The sequence below is a fragment of the Aptenodytes patagonicus genome, chromosome 7, assembly GCF_965638725.1.
Source record: "Aptenodytes patagonicus chromosome 7, bAptPat1.pri.cur, whole genome shotgun sequence".
Classification (NCBI taxonomy): Eukaryota; Metazoa; Chordata; class Aves; order Sphenisciformes; family Spheniscidae; genus Aptenodytes; species Aptenodytes patagonicus.
The window spans coordinates 13,092,294-13,115,765 of NC_134955.1; the positions used below are offsets into that span (position 1 = coordinate 13,092,294).

The following is a 23,472-nucleotide window of genomic DNA, read 5'->3' on the forward strand; positions in this document are numbered from 1 at the left end:
CACATCAAAAGCAGACCGAGAAGCAAAATGTGCAAAAAATGGCTAGAGAACATAGCAGAATAAGAGCAACCAGATTTAGCTAGTTCTGTTCTCTGTTGCTGTCTTCCACAAACCACCAGGCATGCTCAACATAACTCTACAGTAAGCACATACATTTAGATTAACTTGGGACTTTCACTCTAATATTGCTCCTAATTATTCTGCTATCTTCATTGAAATCTCTCCCTCAGGTTCACTAGTGGTTTAAAATTGAACTGTCAGAACTGTCAATCAAATCTAAGCAATACTTTCATTCATTGATAACCTGTTCTGTGGCCCATATAGTCTTAATCAAGTGAATACTAACAGCACCAGTGCTTCTTACAGTTTTTCTTATTTCCCAGAAGGATGGAAAAGCTCTCTACAATTCACTGGGCAAAATGGCATAAGAGCTTAGTTATTGTACTGCAAAAGGCTGTAGACTGTTGACAGTGAGGTCTTAACATGTGTTGCTGTCTCTAGTGCCCACAAAGAACTCGATATGTCTTGGCAATGTAAACTCATGTGAGGTTTCACGTGCTTGATAGCATGTTAAGTTAGATTACTGTCTGATTAATTCAGCAATGGAATGCAACCTTAACTACTTGGGCATCCTAGATAATAATCCTAAAAGACTGAAAAGTTTAAATTTCTCCTCTTACAAGCCCTACAAGATAAGGAAGGATTCTGATGTGAAAGCCACAAATAGAGAACTGTGAGGAGACGAAGGGGAACTGCTTACAGGCTTCATTTTAGTCTAGCGAGGCTATCCAAGGTCCCTCTATGGTCAGTGGAAGGAAGTGCTCTCAACTCAGAGTATGGGTATGTGTTACTAATCCCTCAGTAACTTGGTTTGAGTCATTCTTCTCTGGGGATTGTTTTCCTTTCCGTGCTGGGCCAGAGGGGAGGGGGGTGAATTTCACTCAGCTGTGCAAGTCCAACTGTTAACAGAGTTGTTTGTGATGTTAATTCAAATAGGAAAAAAAACCTAAAACAACTAAACCCAAACAATCCCAAAAGTGCTTCTCCTGCACACACTCCCCCCCGCCCCCCCCCACCTGGTGACCTGGGCCAGTTTCAGGGTGTGGTTGCTCCACAAAGCTGTGGAGTCACAAACCACCATTGGAGCAGCAGCCTTCAGGGAGTGGGGATGAGAAGCTGTAAATGACAGGGGAAGACTTAAGTCCAGGTGTGCTTTCAAAGCACCACCAACACTAAACCGTGCTTTGAGCGAGTAGCCCCTAGCAGAGCCTCCTTGTCCCCTCTAACTGCAGAGGGGGGGCAGAGCCTCTCCCTCGCTGAGGAGAGCCTCTGAGGAGAACCTCTCGGCCATCAAACTGCCGAAGCTTAGGCTGGTGCTGTAACCCCTCGCCAAGGAGGCTGGCCTGCGGCGGTCTGACCGCACCCCCTGATGGCTGCCCGCCCGCCTCACCGTCTCCTCAGGGAGCAGATGCTCCGCGGCCAGCCGCCGGCCTAACGGCCACCGCGCGCGAGACCGTCCCCCTCCCCCCCCCAACCGCCTCTGCGCGCGCACTGCCCCCCCCCCCCCCCCCCAGCTGGACCAGCAGCATCACGTCATCCCCCGAGCACCAGAGCGCAGGCGCAGCATTGCGGTTCCCCTGCCCGGGCCGCCCCCCCGCAGGAACAGCTGGGGGCTGTACCCACAATGCCGTGCGGCGCTGCCCACTCCGCTCCATCATGGAGGCGGCCGCCGCAGCTGGTGCAGCTGGCGCAGCCCCGCCGCCCGCCGCCGCCCGGCCCCGCACCCCCTGAGCCCCGCGCACCCCTCGGGCTCCAGCATGAGCGGTGGCAGCGGGGGCGGCTCCTCGGCACCCGGCCGCTTCGCCGACTACTTCGTGATCTGCGGGCTGGACACCGAGACCGGGCTGGAACCGGACGAGCTCTCCGGTGAGTGGCCGCGGGTTCGGGGGGCGGTGGCCGTTAACGGTCGGCTCTGTGGTGGTGGCCGGCAGCCCTGGAGGCGGGGTCCGGCCTCGCCGCCTCCCCGCTCCGCGGACCCCGGGCGCCGTCTCCGGCGGCCCTGGGGCACTGGGGGGGGAGCCGGAGGGAGCCGCCGCCGCCGCCCCCCCCCGCCCTGGGTAGCGGCGCTTGTGCCCCGCGCCGCTGGCGCCTCGGGGTCTGTGTAGCTGCCCCGAGTGCTTGAAATGCAGAAATGCCTGGCTGTGCACAAACGTGTATTTGTAGAACTGTACTTAACTTCTTCAAAACCCCCAACAAAGTACCTCTTTTAAACGGCTTTTTCAAAGTGAAGGTTGTGTGGTGGCGGTGGTGTTATCTTAGATCATTTCTGTCTTAACAGCTTTTTTTTGGAGCTTGGTTGCATTTACCAGCTTTTAGTCAGGCTCCTGGACATTTGGAAACACTTGGAAACACGCAGGTAATCTTAATGAATCAGATTTTGGAGAGAAAGCGAAGACTTTTTGGTTGTTCTTTATTAAGTTTTGTTGTAGCACGGGATAATTCCAGCCGTAGCCGAAAAGAAATCGGATTAGGAAGTAATTACTCTGTTAGATGAGAATGTTCACACCAAATACACAGCTAAACTGTATCAATCTATCCCGCAGCATTGTGTCAAACCTGTGTTTTTAAGTTTACAAATCTGTTCTTTGTTTTAGCAGCACCTTGTTTCAGATGTAGTTTCACTGTACTGGCTTCAGTTAAATTAGGTTGCTGCTTAGCATCTGTAACTGTTCAGAAAGATGTAGGAATGCGGTGGTGAGAACCTGACTTTGGGTATTTGAGCTCAGAACTTGACCAATAATATGTTCGTTTTTTTTTTTTTTTATTAGCTTGCTTTTATAAGATGTTATGAGTGTTTTGGGTTTTTTTACGTCATTGTATTAAAAAAAAACCCCAAACCACTAAATAAACACTTGTTTCTTGTAGAGTGAAATTTGTGTTATTAGAACTGTCTTATTACATTGAACTCTCCTAAACGTTGGCTATGATGGAAGCTTGCTTTTTTTTTTTTTTCTCTCTTCTAATGACTTCAAACAAAATTTCTCATCTGCCCCTTATGCTGAGCAGTGCTTTGCCCTAAAAGAATTCATGTTTGTCTGATGTTAAAATAACTGTAGACTACAATTTGAGACTTGAAGAGTGAATACAGCATAACGGTCTGCTCTATAACGGCACTTTAAATTACAGGATCAATTTAATTTAAGAAATCCAAGAGAATAAAATGCAATTCAATTTCATTGAAGGATATGTGAGATTCTGCAGATTTTTCTTGATTAAATCACAAGTGAACAAAGTTTCTAGATTGAAAGCAGTTTCTGATGTTAATTTTGTTATTCATTTACTATATAACTATTTGTGTAACAGTGCAAGGCACGCTCAGTAATACTCCCCAATTTTGATAGGAACATGAATAACTTTCCTCACATAATTAAATTTAAAACCAGCAGTGTATTACTTTGAGCTAGCTATCTAATAGTAAACTGGAAGACATCAGTGCCTTTTTTTAAGTATTCTGTCTGAGTGCGCAGGTTTGAAAGCTGGAGCATGATGTTCTTTCTGTATTTGCTTTCCCTGTCAAGGGCTACATCTATAGTATGTAAAACCGTAGCATGCAGTATACCTTGGACTCTGTTATTCCACCATGATACTATAATGGTGTTGCTTGTGACAAGGTGTGGGTTTTGAGTGGAGGGAATAGGTTTTAGTATTTATGGGGAAGACTGATCTTTGCGTGATTTGAGGAAAGGGTTTAAAAAAAGGGGGGGGGAAACAAGGGGGAGGAGGATAAATGTATAACATCACAGCATATGAGCTAGCTGGAATTCCAGTGCATTTTCTTTAGTTTGTTGTGTTATTAATAATGCATAATCGTGTGACTGATAACACTTTCAAATTGTGTCTTAGGTTGTAGCCTCCTCCAGTGTCCACCGATATAAATGGAAAGGGCCTCTGATTTCAGTGGGGTTTGGATAAAGCTTTGAAACACTGTACTTCCTGGAAGGCTTTCTTGTTTGAATGAAAGGGTTATTGTGCACTGTTTTTGTATTTTTTTTTTTCCCCCTCCTTCTTATTTCTGTGCTGAAAAATAGATTCTGAATCCTTGTGTTGTTGGAACAATTTGCTTCATGAGTGTCCATTGTTGGAAGAGAGGCACTGGCACTTCAGCTGGTGGGTGCAGGGGTGGGGAGCGGGATGCTTCCCCAGCACAGTGAAGCCGGGCACAGCGGGTCTCCAGGGCTTTCCTGCGTCAGGGCTGCCTGCGATCAGCCTGGCATGATGTCATCGCCGCCCCACCGCCACAGGGAACTGGCGGTCGCTGCCAGGGCCCCCAGGGATGCTGCCGGCAGACTTTGTTCTCACCAAGCTAATGAAATTTTGTATTTCAGGTATTCAACCTTAATATTGATGATAGAGCATTTTCTGCAGACTTATAAATGAAGCATAAGATCATGAACTGATGCTCAGTCTAGTTACTTTGCTTGAAGAGACACCTCTGATAGCATTTTTCCTTTGTGTGTTGGAAGCTTATGAAATAGCACAGCTGTAACACTTTTTCCTGAAAAAGTTGGCTGACTGATGGAAAATGCACGTGTGTGTGTGTGTATATATGTTTGTTTTCTTTTAATATAGTGAAAAATACTGTGCTTACAGATTTGTAGTTAGCATGGGTTAAAGATAGCATGTTCTCTATTGCTAGGGCGCTTTTATCCCCAAATTCAAGTGGTCTGGTTATCTGCGCATCCTTTCTTATTTTGATAATTGTGTTCACACTGGGTGACCTGTTAAAGCAGATAGAAAAAATTTACGAGGTGGTAGTAAAACAAAACAAACAAACAAAAAACCCAATACTGGAAGCTTAAGCTTCATCCAGTGTCAGTTGCTGAGCTGGATGAGAGGAGCTGAGGTGCATTTCCACATTTCCAGGGGGTGTTGATGTGCCAGAAGTGATGACAGAAAAGTATGCTGCAAAGGTCTGTTACAGATACATTTCCTTCATAGAGGAAATCACAGAATGGTTGAGGTTGGAAGGGACCTCTGGAGGTTGTCGGGTCCAACCCCCTTGCTGAAGCAGGGCTACCTGGGGCCAGTTGCCTTGGACGGTGTCCAGATGATTTTTTAGTACCTCCAAGGATAGAGACTCCACAACCTCTCTGGGCAACCTGTGCCAGTGCTCAGTCACCCTCACAGTGAAAAAGTGTGTCCTGATGTTCAGATGGAAGCTCCTGTGTTTCAGTTTGTGCCCATTGCCTCTGGTCCTATCATGGGGCATGACTGGAAAGAGCCTGGCTCCGTCCTCTTTGCACCCTCTCTTCAGGTATTTATATACGTTGATAAGATTCCCCCCTTAGCCTTTTCTTCTGCAGGCTAAATGTTCCAGCTCTCTCAGCCTTTCCTCATATGAGAGATGCTCCAGTCCCTTAATCATCTTTGTGGTCCTTTGCTGGACTCTCTCCACTATGTCCATGTCTGTCTTGTACTAAGGAGTGCAGAACTGTGCACAGCGCTCCAGATGTGGCCTCAGCAGTGCTGAGTTAAAGGGGAAGGATCACCTCCCTTGACCTGCTGGCAATGCTTTGACTAATGCAGCCCAAGATACCATTCGCCGCCTTTGCAGCAGGGGCACATTGCTGGCTCATGGTCAACTTGGTGTCCACCAGGAAATAATGGAATACATCAACTACCAAAAACCTTCTGTGTGTAATATAACTTATCGTACTGCTGCAACATTATGATAGGATTTCCTAATTTCGGTTGTATGACTGTGCCCTGGAAAGGTAATGAGAATGAAGTCATGCCTCATCTCATCTTTCAACTGGAGTCCCTTATCTGTTGAGTTAGATGGGATCTGAATGATGGTGGAAATACTTGCACTATATGGAACTGTTGGAGTTTTTGTCCTACATTCTTTTTCACTAAAGATTTTTTCTTTTCCTCCTCTGTGTTGTGTTAGTTTTCAACAATCACTTGTCAATAGAGTTTGTTTATTATGGAGTGGCAAAACAAAGGATCAAGTTGCTGTTGCATTACGCTTATGTGTAATTGTAGTCTGGGAGTTGCTATTACAAAATACAGAACTCGGACCCAAATATCTGGACATCATATTCTAAACTAAGATTTTTCTGTTGCATATGCCTTAGTAGTCTTGAATGTCATATCATAAAGATAATAATAGTTATTTCAGAAATAAGTGTTACAAAAGAGAAGTAGTGTAAAAAAAATGCTTATAATCTGTGAAGAAAAGATTGATGATTTAATAATAGGATTGTTTTTAAAAAAAATCTTTTTCTGGAAGACTAAGGCCAGTGACTAGTCTGTCACCCGTATTTCTTTCTGCCTTTCTTCCCAGTCTGAGCTGGTCTTTTAAGGTTTGGTTCAAAAATTAATTTATTCAGTAGATGGACTTGTGTTCCATTTGCCAAGGTCCTTATCATGGTGCTTTGAGTTGTCCGTCTGATCATGAGCTTCATCCTTAAAGGATGATGAAAGTGAGTTTTAGGTGAAGCCCATGTGTCCAGGAAATATCCTTCCTGTAGACACCCTTCATGTGCCTTTTCCAAATCCATATTAGATCTCCTTTCACTCTAGTGTATGATGATGTGATACCATTTTAATTATTCTTTGTCTCTCATACATTTTTTTGTATTTTGTTTTTAGTGGTGTTGAGGCAGGATCTGTGTATGTGTAGATTATGTAGCATAACAGGACTGATTATGAGTAAGACATCTGTATGCTGTCACAGTAGCCACTTTATTAGTGCTGGTGTGTGAAATTCTAAAGAAAGATGATACCTGGTGTATAATATTCACCTAGCTCCACTCAAAATTAATCTGACAAACTGATATTAAAGCATGTGTTTCTCCTCGCCACTAAAATAGAAATGTTGTCTCACCTCATCCCTCTGTCTATAATTGAAGTGTCACTATTTTTCTATTTTGTTGGCTTCAGATTTAAAATGGCAGCTTATCTTCATACGTTTCCTGTTGGTAGGGTTTATTTTAACAGCATTCTGTATCAATATAAACTTTTAAAAAATATGGGTGTGATGAAATGATTGAAGGTATTTGTCACATATATAAACCAATAAATTGCTTAGTAGTATTTCAGAATTGGGGTAGTAGTTTCCTTTGTGGTAGTCCATGTAGTAATGCTGTTATCAGCGCCTGTCTTGGTTTCCAAGTTCAACAGATTTAAATAGTTACAGGCCTTTATTTTGCCTCAAAAGTATTTGTAAGGGGTAGCTAAAGGGAAAGAGGAGGAAGAAGAGCAAGCTTAATTTAAATTAGTAGATATCATTTTCTGCCTGACATTTGGCCTGTTTTGTATTTTCTTCTTTTGGGCATTTTTATCTTGGAATTAAGACATGGCATTTGGGGTTGGAGCCAGCTGTGATTCTTGCAGTGAAGCTCTTCTGCGATACCATTTATTCCTTGGGTAAATAACGTGAGTAAATTCCTCTATCTTTACTATGGTAGTTGTACCAACACTTGCTGGAGAAGTGAATTGCATTGGTGGGAGCCATTGCTTGATTCTTCCAAAAGCTGAAGTGTTCTGTGATTTTGGGGTTTTGTTTTTGGTGTTTTTTTTTTTTCCCTCTTCCTCTCTTTCTCCATAATATGGATGGTATCGGTGCAAGCTTCCCGCAGTCCCCTAATGGTATACCTCTTCCCTTGGAGATTCATTCTGAGACTGAAAGGGAGGTTTTTCAGTTTCTTTGCTTCTCTGAGATTGCTAACCAAGGTGTTAATTCCGTGGGGGGCCTCTCCAGTAGCACCAAGGCTGAGACCACACACTGTTTTCCCATAGGTCACTGTGGACGGGTGGTAGATAGCAACAACTTTTGGCTGGACTCACACTGGCACACGTGAAACACTTTAATCCGGATAATAGTTTATTCCACTCCTCCCTACCCCCTCTGTCTTTTCCCAAGAAGCTGGAGCTATTTGCCATGTTGGAGTGCCAAAAAGATCCTTTGTCTCTTTGGGAACTGAGGCAGACGTGCTAGGGTAGCTGATATGTAGAATAAAGAATGGGAGAGCTGATGTAAGGGGGAAGCAGCTGTACTTTGCTGAACTACATTTGAAGCCACAGTTTATTAGATGATGTTTCTGTAATGCCAATCTTATGATTATCATATTTGGTTTTTAGATTAAACTGAGCTTTGTGCATTACAGAATCATCCCCTCAAAACCCCCAAAACTCTTCATTCTTCCACCCTTCAGTATTCAGTTACAAATTCGGCTTATTTGGAAGGGTCTTCAGTAAGGTGTGGGGGAGGGGAAAGGTTACAGGTTCTTGATTTGAGAATACACTAAAGATGCTAAAATGGTGTCTAAAGAATTAAAGTTTACAAGTCTGACTTTTGAAGCCTTTTAAAAAAGCCATAGGAATTTCATCTTATTAAAGCAAGGCATAGAAAGATGGGTTGCTTTGGCTTTTTGTTTCTTTGGGTTTTTTTGTGTTGTTTTGTTCTCTTTGCAGTTTCTTTTGCAAGAGAGAAACTACACAAAGAAAACATCTTAAATAGACTGTATGGGAAATACTGCCATTTGCAAATAGTAGAACACTTCTTTTTTTTTCCTAAATCTTCAAATTACTGATCCTGTAGTTACAAAACACTACAACTGTTTTTATCTGCTTTTTGACTTAGTGGTGTCCTACTTGAGTGTTCTTGGTAATGACTTCTCATACTTGTCTTTTGAATTCCCTCTAACCTGCAGGGCTCATGTAGTAGAAATAATGCACATGAAGTGACAATGTCAGAAGCAATTACTTATTGATGTATGTTGTGCAGTAATTATTCGTTCTGAATTTCTTGACAACCCTTTCGGATTTGTGGTTTGTAGTCAAGTTTGCAGCGAACTGGAATGTTAACCCTGGGAGGCATCAAGTATTATTGCACGGAGAAATTATCAAGCATTCCAACACAAACTGATTAATGATGAAGAATTTACTTGGAGTGCTTCTGCTCAAGGCTTGTTTCTTAGTGTTTCCAGGAAAATGCTACTTTGCTTATGGTTTGATGGGCAAGAGACCTTTAGTTTCAAACTTTCCTGTAGAAGTGTAGAATATTGCCTTTTTAATTTAGTTTTCTGGTTTTTAGTGGTTGTATGATCAGCCACAGTCAGGTACAATGTGTACCTCTGTATTGAGTCATTTACATATTGATACTGAAGCATCTTGAGAGAGGAACTATCGCATTTCACGGATAAGTGATCTGCAGAAAGATAACATGGCAGTCATAAGCAACTTTTTCATTTTCAGATATAGCAACATTTCAATGTTTAACTGAGTGAGGAAAAAAGGTTGGTTTTACAGAAACAGTTATTCTTTCAGCATGACTTTGGGTGAGTTTGGAAAAGTTTTTTTGCAATTGTAGTTGCTGCTTCTTGTGTCTACAATTGCACTCTGTGTTGCAGAAATATGTGGTCAGAGATCTCGAGGTTGCTGCAGTGTACTGATCTGTGCATTGCTTCCGTCCTCTACAAGCATACATTTTTATGAGCTATTCTACTATTTGCATATATCACTTACTCCTCCTTAACTTGCTACTTTCAGCAAGCTCCCTTACCAGCTGTTGTTTCCTGATTTTTCTCCCCAAGCCCAGCACTGTCCTACTGAGCTGTCATCAGAATTGCATTGGGGAAGAGAAAAGTCCCTTAAGTTAACAAGGTCAGTGCCAGCTCTAATCAGCATAAGACAGTCATGTCTCTTTCTGGCTCTTTTATGTGTGTGGTCTGGGAGCTTGAAATGTGAAATAACTCATTCAAAAGTTTTGCCGAAGGCTGGTAAAATTTCTGTTTATCAGTATCTTGGTCATTTCTGAGAATGAAAATGGTGAAGATCTTATAGCAGCCCAGGCCAATCTAACTATAGGTTATCATAGTCTCCCTTTCCCTGTCCTTACTGCGGTCGTGTGCTCCTGCCTCCTTTCCTTGCGTGAGGACTAGCTAGTCCTATTGGACGTAGTTCAGTGCAGCAGGTTCCAGGGAGCACCAGGCCTTGGTGTGAGGAAAGAGGTTGGTAATGCGCAGTCATTGATTAAATTGGCATAGGTGCCCTGAAGCACAGCTCCATTGGGGGCCATATTCAAAAAGTTCTTCAGACTGAAATCCATGTGAATAATCTGTAGAACACTGACCTGACCTCTAAGGGGTTTGTGATCCAGAGGGCGCAAGTTACTTATGCTCTGTGAGGTTACTTTAGTGCTGCAAGGTAATCACAGGCAGTGAGCATTGGATAGATGTCCCAGTGTTCATGTCTCCTGAGGAAGTGTGCTCAAGATCCAGGAACTAACCTTCCCTACACAGAGGTCTGCCCTTGCCTGTGTTAGTAGCCTTGAGAGTGGCTGCCATTTCACAGGTGGGGCCTTATAAACAGGGCCTAATCTTGGCTTGGAAAATGAAGCAATCTGGATGTATCCACTGAATGAGGTGAATTGATGGTTCTTTTGATAATTCATTCCATGAAGAGTCCCGAGTCTATTGTGTGTGGGTGATTAAGTGTGCTCTGGGAAGTACTTGTGTGGTGTGTTTGTGTTGTGTGTATGTGTGGGGTATTTGGATTTTTTTATTTGTGTGTCTTTTTTTCCCTTTCCTTCATATAAAGTCTTCCACAGTTAAAACTATATATAACAATGTTTTGTTTTCCTCAAGCTCGACCAGGGAAGGGATTTAACTCATAATCTTGGTTCTGTGGAACCATGAACCATCATCTTTATTTATTACTTTGAACAAAGGGGTGATACTCAGTTATAAGTGGTTAACTTGGACCTATGACTTGTGTTTTCAGGACTGAATAAAAGTACTGGACTTTGTTCTTCCTGTTCTAATCAGATATTCATATTGAAAACATTTTTTTTACCAGACATGAATCATGCCTTGTGAAGAAGAAAGGTAAGCTTGATAAGGTACATGTAAGAGGAAGAAAGCTCAAGAGAAGTGGTTGGTGAGATAAGGAAGGATATAGTCAGAGCTAAGATAAAACTTCAGAGTTTGTCATATCTGTTGACCAAACTGTCAGCACATCTGATTAATCTTCTGGTATTAGAAATCACTTTTATTTTAAAAATAGAAAAAAAAACATCAAGCAACTTGATGACTTTCTTACAGGGCATTTTTGTTTGGGGGGGCAGTCCTTATTAAGGCAGGCTACTGCAAAACACTTTTCAAAGGTTAGATAACAAAGTGAAACATACTGGACAGGACTCATATACTGAGGTGGTTGTATAGCTGAACTTCTTGTATTTTGCTGACCTCTGTATGTTATTGGAACCTGCTTGAAAGGCTTCATGTGTATTTTAAAATATGCAAAACCTTAGTGGTATTCCAGAAGAATACTTGGTTAAAGGACTGGACAGATGCTTCAATAACATTTGGTCCTTGTGCTTTTACACAGACATGTTTTCGTCAGTCCTCAGAGCTGGAGTTGGAGGGCAATAGGAGCGCAAAAAGTAGGGACATTTAACTGGATGGGACATGTCACTGTAAAAGGAGATCCACAGTGGTTCAGGAGGGTTGCCTGAGATGGTCTGTGTTTCTGTTTGCTCAGGCTTTCCTGAAGCAGTCTCACTGGGTCTGCCAATCTTAGATGGGCATGAGGAGAACAGCTGATTTCTATATTAAATATACTTAAAATATGCTTGTCTCCACTTCTGTTTTGGAGACAAAAGAATTGTGTTCTATTCTGAAGATAAGCCATCCTTTTCCTTTCTTAGTGTCTTCTGTTCGTCTATTTCAATCTATTGTGTAATGGAAATGGCGCCCTCCCTGCCAACCCCCGTGGCTGAGAACATGCCTGCCATTGTAATTTTGAGTGCTGCTTCTGTTGTTTAGTTGGAAACAGACCTAAATATCTTTCTGTAAGTCTTTTTGCTGTGGCTAAAGCAGAAAACTTGTTTAGTAAAACAATTCTGTTTTTAAGAACATTTCCTTGAAAAATTCTGCCAGGCAGTCTTGATTAAAATATATTGTGTCCATCTGTTTTCCTGTGTTACATGCAAAGTAGTAAAAAAAAAAAAAGGTTTAGGATGCTTTTAAAGATGCAAGCTGAGAACTTCTTTTTTTGGGGTTTTCTTGTTTGTTTTTTAAAAAGCTGCCTTAGATTCTTGATGGTTTCTTCTGCCACTTCCCTGCCCCACCTCTTCCCGCCTTCCTTGAAATGGTACCAGAAAAATAAAAACAAAAGCTTTTGGTTTCCTGACCTTACAATCACAGAATGCAGATGTCCTCAGCTGTTTTTCTGTGGTGCTTTAAATTCATTGTTGCAGCATTTAAAACTATTCCAGAGTGTGTGGCAATATGTTTTGTTTATCAACTAGATGAATGCTGAAACTTAACTGATGAATGGATACCTCTTAATTCCTAAATTTTCATTTGTCATAGAGGGCTTGGAAGAATTTATGCTGTCGAAGAAATGGATGGTCAAGAGATTATTTGTATCCAGTGGAATTTACACTAAATATCCAGTTAGTGAAATGAACTCTTGTTTTTTATTTCAGTTCACAGTGAGGTTCTTTGTGTTACAATTCTTGAAACATCACAATTCTTGAATTCTGGAATGCAAAAGAAAATGGGAAAACAACAGGATCTTTTACAGTCAACAGATGAGGGTTAACTTGTCTCTGTCCTCATCTTTTTAGTGACTGCAGTAGGAAGAATTGTATTGTCCATTGAACGTTCAAATGTATGTTGTATGCTGAAAGGAATGTGTTTTCAAAGGAATGTGTTTTCATGGTATTGGGATAAGGGATTGTTACAAGCAAGTTTGGGTTCCCTAGATGACAAACAGGTCAAAAAAAAAAATTAGAGCCTTTCATCACTCTGGTTATTTTCTCCCTCTTCTCTCTACTTCCTCTAAAGAAAGTCCTTTAACTTTTACAGATGAAGGATGGCACCTCACCCAACATACATTTCAGTTGCACCTAAGATAGATACCTAAGTAAAGGGCAGTGCATCCATAACATGTATTTGCACCTTTTGTTTTAGAAAGGCAGACAGTGGAATTCCTTTGCCTTTGAGCTCTTTTGTCAGGGAAAGTAGAACCGTAACTTGCATAAAGAAGTTTTTAGAGGAAGTCCCAGATGTGAAAATCATAGGTTGTAGATCTGTTGCAAATCCAATGGAATGACAGCCGCTAGAGACAGTGATTGAAGCCCCTGATTCATTAGAGAAAGTGAATGAAACTCCTGACTCCAGTTGCTTAAACAGCAGTGCTGCAATAAGACGAATGTCATCCTGAAGATTTTCTCATATGGATAACCCAATCCACTTTAAAAACTGTTAAAGTCCGAATTCCAGTAACAAATTAACTGGTCTAACCACCGCTTCAGCTCGCACTATGCCTGATGGTCTTGCCAACAGGGGGAGGGGGGATAGAAGTGCAGGACAGAGGGTTTATGTGTTTCAGGATAAAAGGGAAGAATTCGTCTTTGTGTATATCTGAGCAAGAGGTTTGCTGGGGAAGGGAGTCCTCTCTAATGAGAAATACGTGCAGTCCTGCTTAAGGAGGAGGAACTGGAAGGAAGGAAACAAGTCATAATCTGAAGGCATTTGTCCATTGATGGAGTGGCTGTTTGCTTACAGATTTGGCAGCTGCAGCTTTTCTTGAATCATGGTTTTTATTCCAAGAATTCTTGTTTAATGAATTTCTTACCTTAGTCTGCCAAACATTGGATGTTTATTTCCTACATTGTAAAGGTTTTTGGGGTTTTTTTGCAGTTATGTATGGTTTAATATTTGTTAAAGAAGGGATTGGAGAAACTTACTGTTTTGTTTTTTTTTAATAATCTTTGGCTAATTATTAGTATATTAATAGCTCTCTAGCTATGTATTGGAATGACTTTTCTTTAATATTAGAATATGGGTTTCTGAAAAATCAGAACAGGATTACTCTCCAGAAGGCTAGATCTGGGGTTTTTGCTTTTTTTTCTTGTCTGTTTTTTTAAGGGCTAGAATGAATCAACAGATTGCCATCTCATTTCACGTCTAGCAGGGTACAGGCCATGTAATTTAGTTACTTGTTTGATTATCCCAGTTTCGCTCTTAAGACTTGGAAACAGAATATTTGACCATTTCCATTGGCAAGTGGAAATATGGCAAGTCTTACTAACAGAACTCTTTTGCCTTTCATATTAAGACATTGATTCTTGGCTTGACTGTCCTTCCATGCCTACATGCATCCTAAGCATCTGTATTTGCTTTTACAATGTAACCAGGTCAACTATTGGTCATCTGTCAGTTTGTCTAATCAAGAAGTCCTCAAATCTCTCAGTGTACATACCACCTCTTCCCCCAAGTGCCCCCTTGCCCCCAGATTGCTCTCATTTGCTCCATACTTTCATCCTTTCTACTGTGTGGATTCCAGAAGTATGCACGCTATCTGTTTTACCAGCCAACTCTTTTTATTTAGACTTGGATCATGAATTTTAGAGCTGGAGTAATTTTATGTTTGGTAAACATAATTATTTACCTTAATATCTATAGCCTTATTGTGCGTACTGAGAACGACTGCTGGCTGAACTGGGAATCCTACTGCTGTTTATGACATTAGCTGCTGGTTTTAGATTAAGTTAATTCTAAATGTGTTGTGGACTGCTGCCATTCTTGTATCTTTGGAAACAACTCAGACTTTTTTCCCCATGTGTTACGCCCTTTGACAGACATGTTATCGCAGTTACTCTGTTTTCACCCAAAACCCAAGAACGAGAAAGATGGTTTTCAAAATGTCCTACGATGTCCATTTTCACTTAAGTATGGCTTTGTGCTTTATTATATTTTTTTTATTGAAAGCAGGATAGAATTAGGCTGTTCTCTGGATAGTGTTTATAATTCACGCACTGTTCAAATCCCCTTGTTGACTGACTTCTGACTTGCAATCTACACTTGGGAAAACCTCTACTCTTTGGCTGTCATGGTCAGCTCAGTCTCAAGCCTCCACCCTGCACAAGTTGGGATGTCTCCCAGCATTGCAAGATTCTTTGAACTGTGGTGTAGAAAGTGCAGAGGTAAAGGGTATGGTTATCGGGTTCTACAGGGTCTTCTGAATCCTAAGTTCAGTTTCTCCAATGTGCTGCGTAGTACAGAAAGGCTGCCCTAAGCGTATGGCTCATAATTTCTGTTGCTGGTACAGACTCTCATTGTTGTTATTCATTTGTTTAATTACAGCAATATAACTGTTTCATGTTGAAGCTGTTTTATATTTACTTCATCAAGACATTAATTTTAGTGGCAGCAGGAATTGCATATACAGCCTTTCTATGCTAAAAGATTCCTGTAAGAGTGTCCTTATGCGGAAAATATAAAGGTAATGTTTTGATTGCATGCTATCTAATTTTTTTTTATTTGATGTCATGTATACCATAAATGTACACCAAGACCGAATGAATTGAATGAGTAACAGGCTGTATCACTAGAATTTAAAGAAAGAAGCTGCTTGGCAGGGTCAAAGCAACAAACCACTTAATCAAAGTCAGTAGAGCTTTCTGAATGTCTTTGTTTTGTAATTATTTTGAGCAAATCAGTGGACTCGAACAAATGAAGGTGGCAGTATTAACAATTCTTTAAAATCAGTGTTGTGCGACCATTCAGTTCTTTTATCGGGCACTTTTTCTGGTAACCATGGTAGCTTCTTCTGACTTGCTCTTTATTGTCATAGAAGGAAAATCGAGCTAGACTCTACCTCTGTGTTGTGCTTTAACCTCAGTCAGCAACTGAGCACCACACAGCCACTCGCTCACTCCTGCCCCCTGTGGGATGGGGGAGAGAATTGGAAGAGCGCAAGTGAGAAAACTCATGGGTTGAGATAAAAAACAGTTTAATAATTGAAATAGAATAAAATCATAATAATATACAAAGCAAGTGATGCACAATGCAGTTGCTCACCACCTGCTGACCAATGCCCAGCCAGTCCCCAGCAGCGGCCCCCCCATCCAGTTTTCCCCCAGTTTCTGTACTGAGCATGATGTCACATGGTATGGAATGTCCCTTTGGCCAGTTTGGGTCAGCTGTCCTGGCTGTGCCCCCTCCCAGCTTCTTCTGTACCTGCAGCCTTCTCAGTCTGTAGAGCATGGGAAGCTGAAAAGTCCTTGACTAGTGTAAGCACTACTTAGCAACAACTAAAACATCGGTGTGTTATCAACATTGTTCTCTTCCTAAATCCAAAACACAGCACTGTACCAGCTACTAGGAAGGAAATTAACTCTATCCCAGCCGAAACCAGGACACTCTGAAATAACAGCTCAAAGATTTTTTTCTAGCTAGTATGCAGGGAGAAGTTTCTGTATAATTCTTAGTCTTGCATAATTTTTAGAGTTGAAGCACTGCAGTCACTTCCTAAAAACTAAAACCAAATAGTGAATTGACAGCATATACAAAAGGCTGTGATTCAATTTTAAAAAGTTCTGTTTGCAAAGTATCCCTGGCATTTTTTTTTAATCATGTTTGCCCTTTGTAATTAAGGACAACTTAAGCCACATGGTACTGTTCTGACTAGACAGAACTTTATTACATGAATGGAAACTTTTCATGGCAGGGTGTGGGTTACAAAGAAGAATGATTGATTGACGTATTGAAGAGAAAAAAAATCTAGGGGTAGAAGCATACTTATAAAGAAACAAACTACTCAGCAGGGAAAATTGAATTGTTACAATCATGTAAAAGTTTTCTTGGGAAATTGCATTAGAAATTTGCAAACAATCCATCTGGATATGTGTTGCTTCTGTTGCTATAAGCTACCTGAGAGGATATATATGATTGGTAGGCATAGCTTGAATTTACAGTGTATGCGCTAAGAGGTTTCAGTACAGGTCTAACTTATTTCATGACCACACATGAAGGTTTGACAGGAAATATGTTACTATTTAGTATGGTTATATGCACCTAATAATAGTGACAGCAACCATAAATTGCACTCCCCTGTGGTTCAGGTTGTAAACAGAACGTTGCAAATGGCATAGTCAAAAAAGGGAAGGGAGTGGAGTGAGAGGTGTGTGTCTGTGGTAGGGTAGGGAAATTAAATCTGAATTTCCAGCCCTTTAAAAAGATCTTGTCGTCTTCTCTTGTTTTGTTGAGAATTCAAAATTTCATCTTTTTCACTTACAGTAAATCCACTTTTCAGTTGAAACTTGTAATTGTTTATATATTAGGGGGGAGGTCATAAGTAATTGAAACTGCAAGTTGTACAACCTAACCATTTTTCTTATTACTGTGTTGGGAAGAGCCTGCCCCCAAAGAGCAATATGGAAGGCAGTGAATCAGATTTTTCTCTGGGTAAATCAGGAAAGAGCTGAAATTAGACCTTCAGAATTCATTTTTTTTTATTCCCCCTCAAAGCTGAGGAAAGCTTGGTAGATAGCGTTTTGCAGGTTACTGAATTGAAGAATGTTTTAGTTCATTCTAGTTTCTGTAACTTTTTTTCTCTGTATAATCTTGTAGAAAAGCGGTATCCATTGATATGCATAGTTTCATGCTGATACTTCCAAAGCAATGCTGTCCTCCACAGGTTGGAAACTCCATGTAGTATCTCTGAGTTTGTAAGTCCTAATTCTCATCAGACCAAGACACAGCTGTCTTCTGCTCACAGGCTGAGCAGCAAGAAAAGTAATGCAGGGAGGAGCATAAAAATGAGAGCCAGAGAGGTTTCCTGCATACACTACAAATCTACATTGTGATAAGGCTTACATTCAGTATTAGGTGACTCAGTAAGATACACTCAGTAAAATGAAGTGTAGTTGTTAGCCTAAATGTAGGATACTTGGAGTGTATGCATTAGCTGTTCTAATGTGCTTTTTATTAGGAAGTCCAAATTACAGGCTCATAGGCCAGCATCATGTAAGGTGGTATAAATAATGTTAGAATTGGAAGTCTGTCAGGCCTTATGGTTCCATACACTGCAAATCGTATTAGATGGCTGTTAGAGGAGTGGTGTGAGCTTCAACCCAGCTATGAAAAGGGGCTGGCTTTAACTACATGTTCCAAATAAATGTAACGTGTTTCAACTCTTTGGTCATCTTGAGCAGGTTTATAGTTTCCTTTATGCATGCAGTACAGTCCATCAAGTTTAGTTTACTGAAGAGAGGTGAGAGGGAGAGGTTGGAGAATTACCTGCCTCTTATGTGAGATTTAATCCGGTCAGTACCGACTGTACCTCACTCCAGTGAGACTGCTGTGAGCTGAGCTCTGCCTGCCGCAGGAAGAGCTGGGCCAAGCCGGCAGTCTTGGTAGCAGCGGCGTTCAATGTCCTGGACATCCCTCAGCCAAGGAGACTGCTTCAGAGGTTATGCCTAGCTGGTGACTTCCCTTTTGATAAGTAAGCTTACTCTAAGAACCTAAGTCTTTTATGCATGTCTTTTTAAATTACATGGTAACAAATAAGGAGAGAGCAATATAGGACTGTAATGAGGCTGGCTGCCTACATAGTGTAACAGTGGGAATAGCTTGTTTTTGCCACAGTTCAGATGGATAAAATCTTTTCAAGTCACTGATTGCTGTAGCATCTTTGCTCCTTTACACCCTGTGGTGGAGTCTTAGGGGGTTGATGAAGTGTGAAAGAAGGGAGAGGAAGGAAAGGACATTACCAAAGCCAGATGGTGGTTGCTGGTGTTGAAAAATCTATTACCTGGCATGGCAGGAGCCAGCAGGTGGGCAAGCTGGGCCTCAGGAGTAGGAGCAGCTTTAGGAGTTACTCGGTTACCCATGTAGGTTATTAAAACACTACTATAGTCCCATGTTTTCTTCAGTCCACCAGTTTAAGAACCTCTGTGTCTGTGGTTTACTCTTTGCTTCCCTCCTGTTTTGGGGGGTCCCTATAAGCTAATTAAGCTGTTTGTGTGGACATGGGCTAAACTGGATTAGTGAAACGTTAATCTTTGTTAACCTCTTCTTCATTCTCTATTTAATTATTTTTAATCCAAATCATTTCACTGATCCTATTTTGAGTAGGATGTCACAGATAGTGTCTTTTCCAATGACAAAGAAGTTCTGAGATTCTCTTTCACTGCTGTTCCTCTGCTGGGTGCAGCACCAGGTCTCATTCTAAACTGGTGTTTGTGGATTTGTACAGTGCCTGGTGAAATGATGTTTCTCTGTGCTTTTATTATATTATTTACATTACAGAATACAGTGGGATTCTTACTGTTTTGAAGGTTTGATGTTGAGAAGCATGTTGGCCTGAAACTTCCTGAAGTATTACTGGTTTTTGCCTTTTTCCTGGAATTTTGTATGTTTCTGGATTTTATATGTTGTATGATAGTTCTGGACAAATAATCATATAGTTGTAGCTATTTGATTACTGTTTCTGCTTTAAATCCAAATTAGTTGCAAGTTTGTAGTCTGTGGGGTGGTTTGCATCTTCATTTTTGAGAGCTTTTCCTATGCTGTGACAAACAGCTGAATGATAATGTGTATGTGAGGATCATCAAACGTGTTTAAAAGACCTCCTTAGTCTTCAGCAGGCAATACTGTGTTCCATTAAAAAAAAAAAAATCCCTTTTACATGGAACTTACGCAAAAAAGAAATTATTTACAGAGAAAACATGTTTGAAGACCTCTTTATTGTAACTTGGATCAATAAGGAAAGTACTTTCTAGCATCACTTCTGCTAGAGGAGAAGAACCTTACGAAAAGCATGATCTGATGGTAGCAGTCCTTTGGTACTCGTTACGTGTGGGAACTTGTACTCGCTCTGAAACTTGTGGGATACATCATATTTTTATCAGTTTATTTTCTTTTATATTTTCATTTTCTCAGTTCTAGAATGAAACTTTGTCCATTTTTGCTGATGGGTTTGTCTCCTGCATTTGTTAAACCTGCTCTTTCTTCAGTGTTTTTATCAAAACCATTTCAATTAGTACTGAATTAATCAGATGTCTAATTCACACAGAGACAGATCTTGAAACCATGAGTTATTTTTACCTGATGGAGATGTGCTGCAATTGGTATTTTGCTGGAGCAGGGTGTTTGTGTTTGAGGCTTCTAAGTGATCATAAATTTAGAAATTTAGGGTTAGTTGCTTTTTGACTCTGGATATAAGCAAATATCAGAATCATAGAATAGTTTGGGTTGGAAGGGGCCTCTAAAGGTCATCTAGTCCAACCCCCCTGCCGTGGGCAGGGACTTCTTCAACTAGAGCAGGTTGCTCAGAGCCCCGTCCAACCTGACCTTGAATGTTTCCGGGGTGGGGCATCCACCACCTCTCTGGGCAACCTCTTCCAGTGTTTCACCACCCTCAGTGTCAAAAATTTCTTCCTTCTATCTAGTCTAAATCTACCCCCCTTTAGTTGAAAGCCATTCCCCCTTGTCCTGTCGCAACAGGCCCTGCTAAAAAGTTTGCTGCCATCTTTTTTATAAGCCCCCTTTAAGTACTGACAGTACTGACTGCAATAAGGTCTCCCCAAAGCCTTCTCTGCTCTAGGCTGAACAACCCCAACTCTCTCAGCCTTTCTTCATAGGAGAGGTGTTCCATCCCCCTGATCATTTTCGTGGCTCTCTTCTGGACCTGCTCCAACAGGTCTGTGTCTTTCTTATGCTGGGGGCTCCAGAGCTGGACACAGTACTCCAGGTGGGGTCTCACCAGAGCAGAGGAGAGGGGCAGAATCACCTCCCTCGACCTGCTGGCCACGCTTCTTTTGATGCAGCCCAGGGTACGATTGGCCGCCTGGGCTGCGAGCGCCCATTGCTGGCTCATGTCCAGCTTTTCATCCACCAGTACCCCCAAGTCCTTCTCGGCAGGGCTGCTCTCAATCCCTTCATCCCCCAGTCTGTCTTGATACTGGGGGTTTCCCCGACCCAGGTGCAGGACCTTGCACTTGGCCTTGTTAAACCTCATGAGGTTCACATGGGCCCACTTCTTGAGCTTGTTCACGTCCCTCTGGATAGCGTCCTGGCCCTCTGGCATGTCAACTGCACCACTGAGCTTGGAGTCCTCTGCAAACTTGCTGAGGGTGCACTCGATCCCACTGTCTATGTCATTGATGAAGATATTAAACATTAAATGTTTAATGATGAAAATATTAAATATTAAACAGTACCAGTCCCAATACGAACCCCTGCGGGATGCCACTCATCACCAACCTCCATCTGGACATTGAGCTGTTGACCACTACCCCCTGGATGTGACCATCTAACCAATTCCTCACCCACCGGACAGTCCACCCATTAAATCCATACCTCTCCAGTTTAGAGAGAGGGATGTTGTGGGGGACCGTGTCAAAGGCCTTACAGAGGTCCTGATAGATGACATCTGTAGCCCTTCCCACATCCACTGATGTAGTCACTCCATCATAGAAGGCCACTAGGTTAGTCAGGCAGGACTTGCGTTGGTGAAGCCATGCTGGCTGTCTCGAATCACCTCCCTGTCCTCCATGTGCCTTAGCATAGCTTCCAGGAGGATCTGTTCCATGATCTTCCCAGGCACAGAGGTGAGACTGACTGGCCTGTAGTTCCCCGGGGTCTTCCTGGTTTTCCCTTTTTAAAAGTGGGGGTTATGTTTCCCCTTTTCCAGTCAGTGGGAACTTCACCGGACTGCCACGACTTCTCAAATACGATGGATAGTGGCTTAGCACACTGTGTGTGTGTATTGTTTGTGGGGTTTTTTTTCTTCCTTTCTGTCGATGGCTATTTAGTGACAACAACTAGCTGCTTAGTGGAAGAAGTGAAGGGGGAGCAATGGACTTGCTGGTGCTCAGGTTGTCGTTAGTTGTAATGGCAAGAAAACAGGGTGGCCAGTGTCCTGGAATTGCGCAGATCGCCTTTCTGTTCCTGGGTTGAACCTTCCAGATGTTGTTGGTGAGCTGTCACTTGAGATTCCCTGCCCTGTCAGTATCTTTGGAAGTCAGCATTGCCCAACCTGAAGGTCCAATGGTTTGCTGTATTACAAGCATGAAGGTTCTTACAAAAAGAGATAGCTAAAGATGGAAGACTGCTGCTGTGAAAGAGAAAATGAGCATCACAGTCAAGCGGAAGTCAACACGACAGATATGATACCAGAGCAGGGTGGCTCTAGGAAAGAAGTGTGATATGGAGGCACTCTGGCAAGAGCAGTGTTTGTGCAACAGCTGAATTGTTTGATGAATTTCAGAAAGGCATGTAAGTGTTGCCTTATGTTTCTGTCTGGATCAGGACTTGGTGGGTTTCCAGAAATCAGTTTTGGTACTTTCATGAAGTTATAGACAGACTACAGGTCTAAAACATTTAAGTGTGTGTTGGAGAGAATGTCTCTTGGGAGGAGATGGGGCAAGGCTTCTTAAAATACATAAGCATCCATTCAGTGGGGTTTTTTTTTTTTTTTAATCAGAAGGAAAGAGCAGCATCATGTATCTTGCAGTATTAATCATCTTAATGAAAAGGTCTTCAAGTCACAGGTTTTATTTCTGGAATATGCATGACCTTGCACACAGGTGAACTCAGTGATTGTGGTATGTGGTTTCCAAGTTCAGGAGCAAATTTGGCCTTCAGATATTTTCTCCCTTATATGTACGTGAAGAAAAAAAAAACAGGAATAAAACAGCTTAGTAAACATCTGAGGTTTTTCCTCAGTTATCTAAAAGTTGACATGACATCATCTGTACAGATGTAAATATAGAAAATAGTAGGTGTGTTAAATCTCCTGACTTATTTTTAAAACCTCTTTTACAGAGGACTGTCTTTACTTGAGTGTATGTTTGTGTCAGTAAATAGTGATGTGGCATTATGTCCACTTTTCTTTCTCTTTCTGGGAGATTGGAAATTTCTTTAAATGCTTATTTTCATCTTTTAAGATTGTTTTTAGCTTTTGCAGAAATGCTGTTAAATTTTCTGTCGTTGACTCTGCTCTCTCCCAAGATGGTTATATTTCAGTGAAGTTCTGTTCTGTTTTTTCCTAACTATCCCCCTCTCTATACACGTTTGGATTTTCCCAAATATGCATTTTTTTTCTCTCTGAACAATGATAGTATTGAACAAAGTAATACATAATGTAACAGAGTGGTTTTGTATGAAAATCAGCTGAGCTGTTGATTTTTTCAGACAAACAGGAAAAGCAATCCCTCCTTCAATTTCAGTGCTAAAATCCAGAGGATTAGCAAAATAGATGTGAATATTTTGTGTATTGTGAGACCTGTCCTAGGTCCTGATTCAGGATAAGTTTGCTGTTTGAGGTAATATTTAAGACTTAGTTTAAACAAAATCCAGAGTTACATGGCTTCTCAGCTGTCAAAGGACTTCTTAAGCATTCCATCGAAACGAAGTTTTGTTTGGTGTAATATGTTTGTTAGGTTCTTTATTGTCTATAGGCAGTGTTATAACTATCTCTGTGTATGGCTACTTCGTGGAAGTAAATGTTGTATGAAATAAAGATTCTAAGTTGGCTTAGAAATTGAACTTTAAATATTACTGTAAAAGTACAGACCAAACCCAACCAATTCTGAAATCAATTTCTATTGCCATGTAATTGCTGCATGTAAGAAAACAAGTGAGGAGTTGAAGTGTGTTTTCTCATTTG

The 23,472-nt window shown here is 41.5% G+C and overlaps 1 protein-coding gene across 5 annotated transcripts in view; it reads left to right on the forward strand.

The window, feature by feature from the left end:
- Nucleotides 1–1,801: 1,801 nt before the first annotated feature.
- The window catches only part of DENND5A (DENN domain containing 5A), a 73,443-nt gene continuing 51,772 nt past the window's right edge, over nt 1,802–23,472 (forward strand). For all 5 annotated transcript variants that reach the window (XM_076344028.1, XM_076344023.1, XM_076344025.1 and 2 more), the window contains exon 1: nt 1,802–1,926. In XM_076344028.1, the coding sequence (XP_076200143.1) occupies nt 1,818–1,926 (109 nt within the window). In that variant the 5' untranslated portion in view covers nt 1,802–1,817. The remainder of the gene's footprint in view (nt 1,927–23,472) is intronic.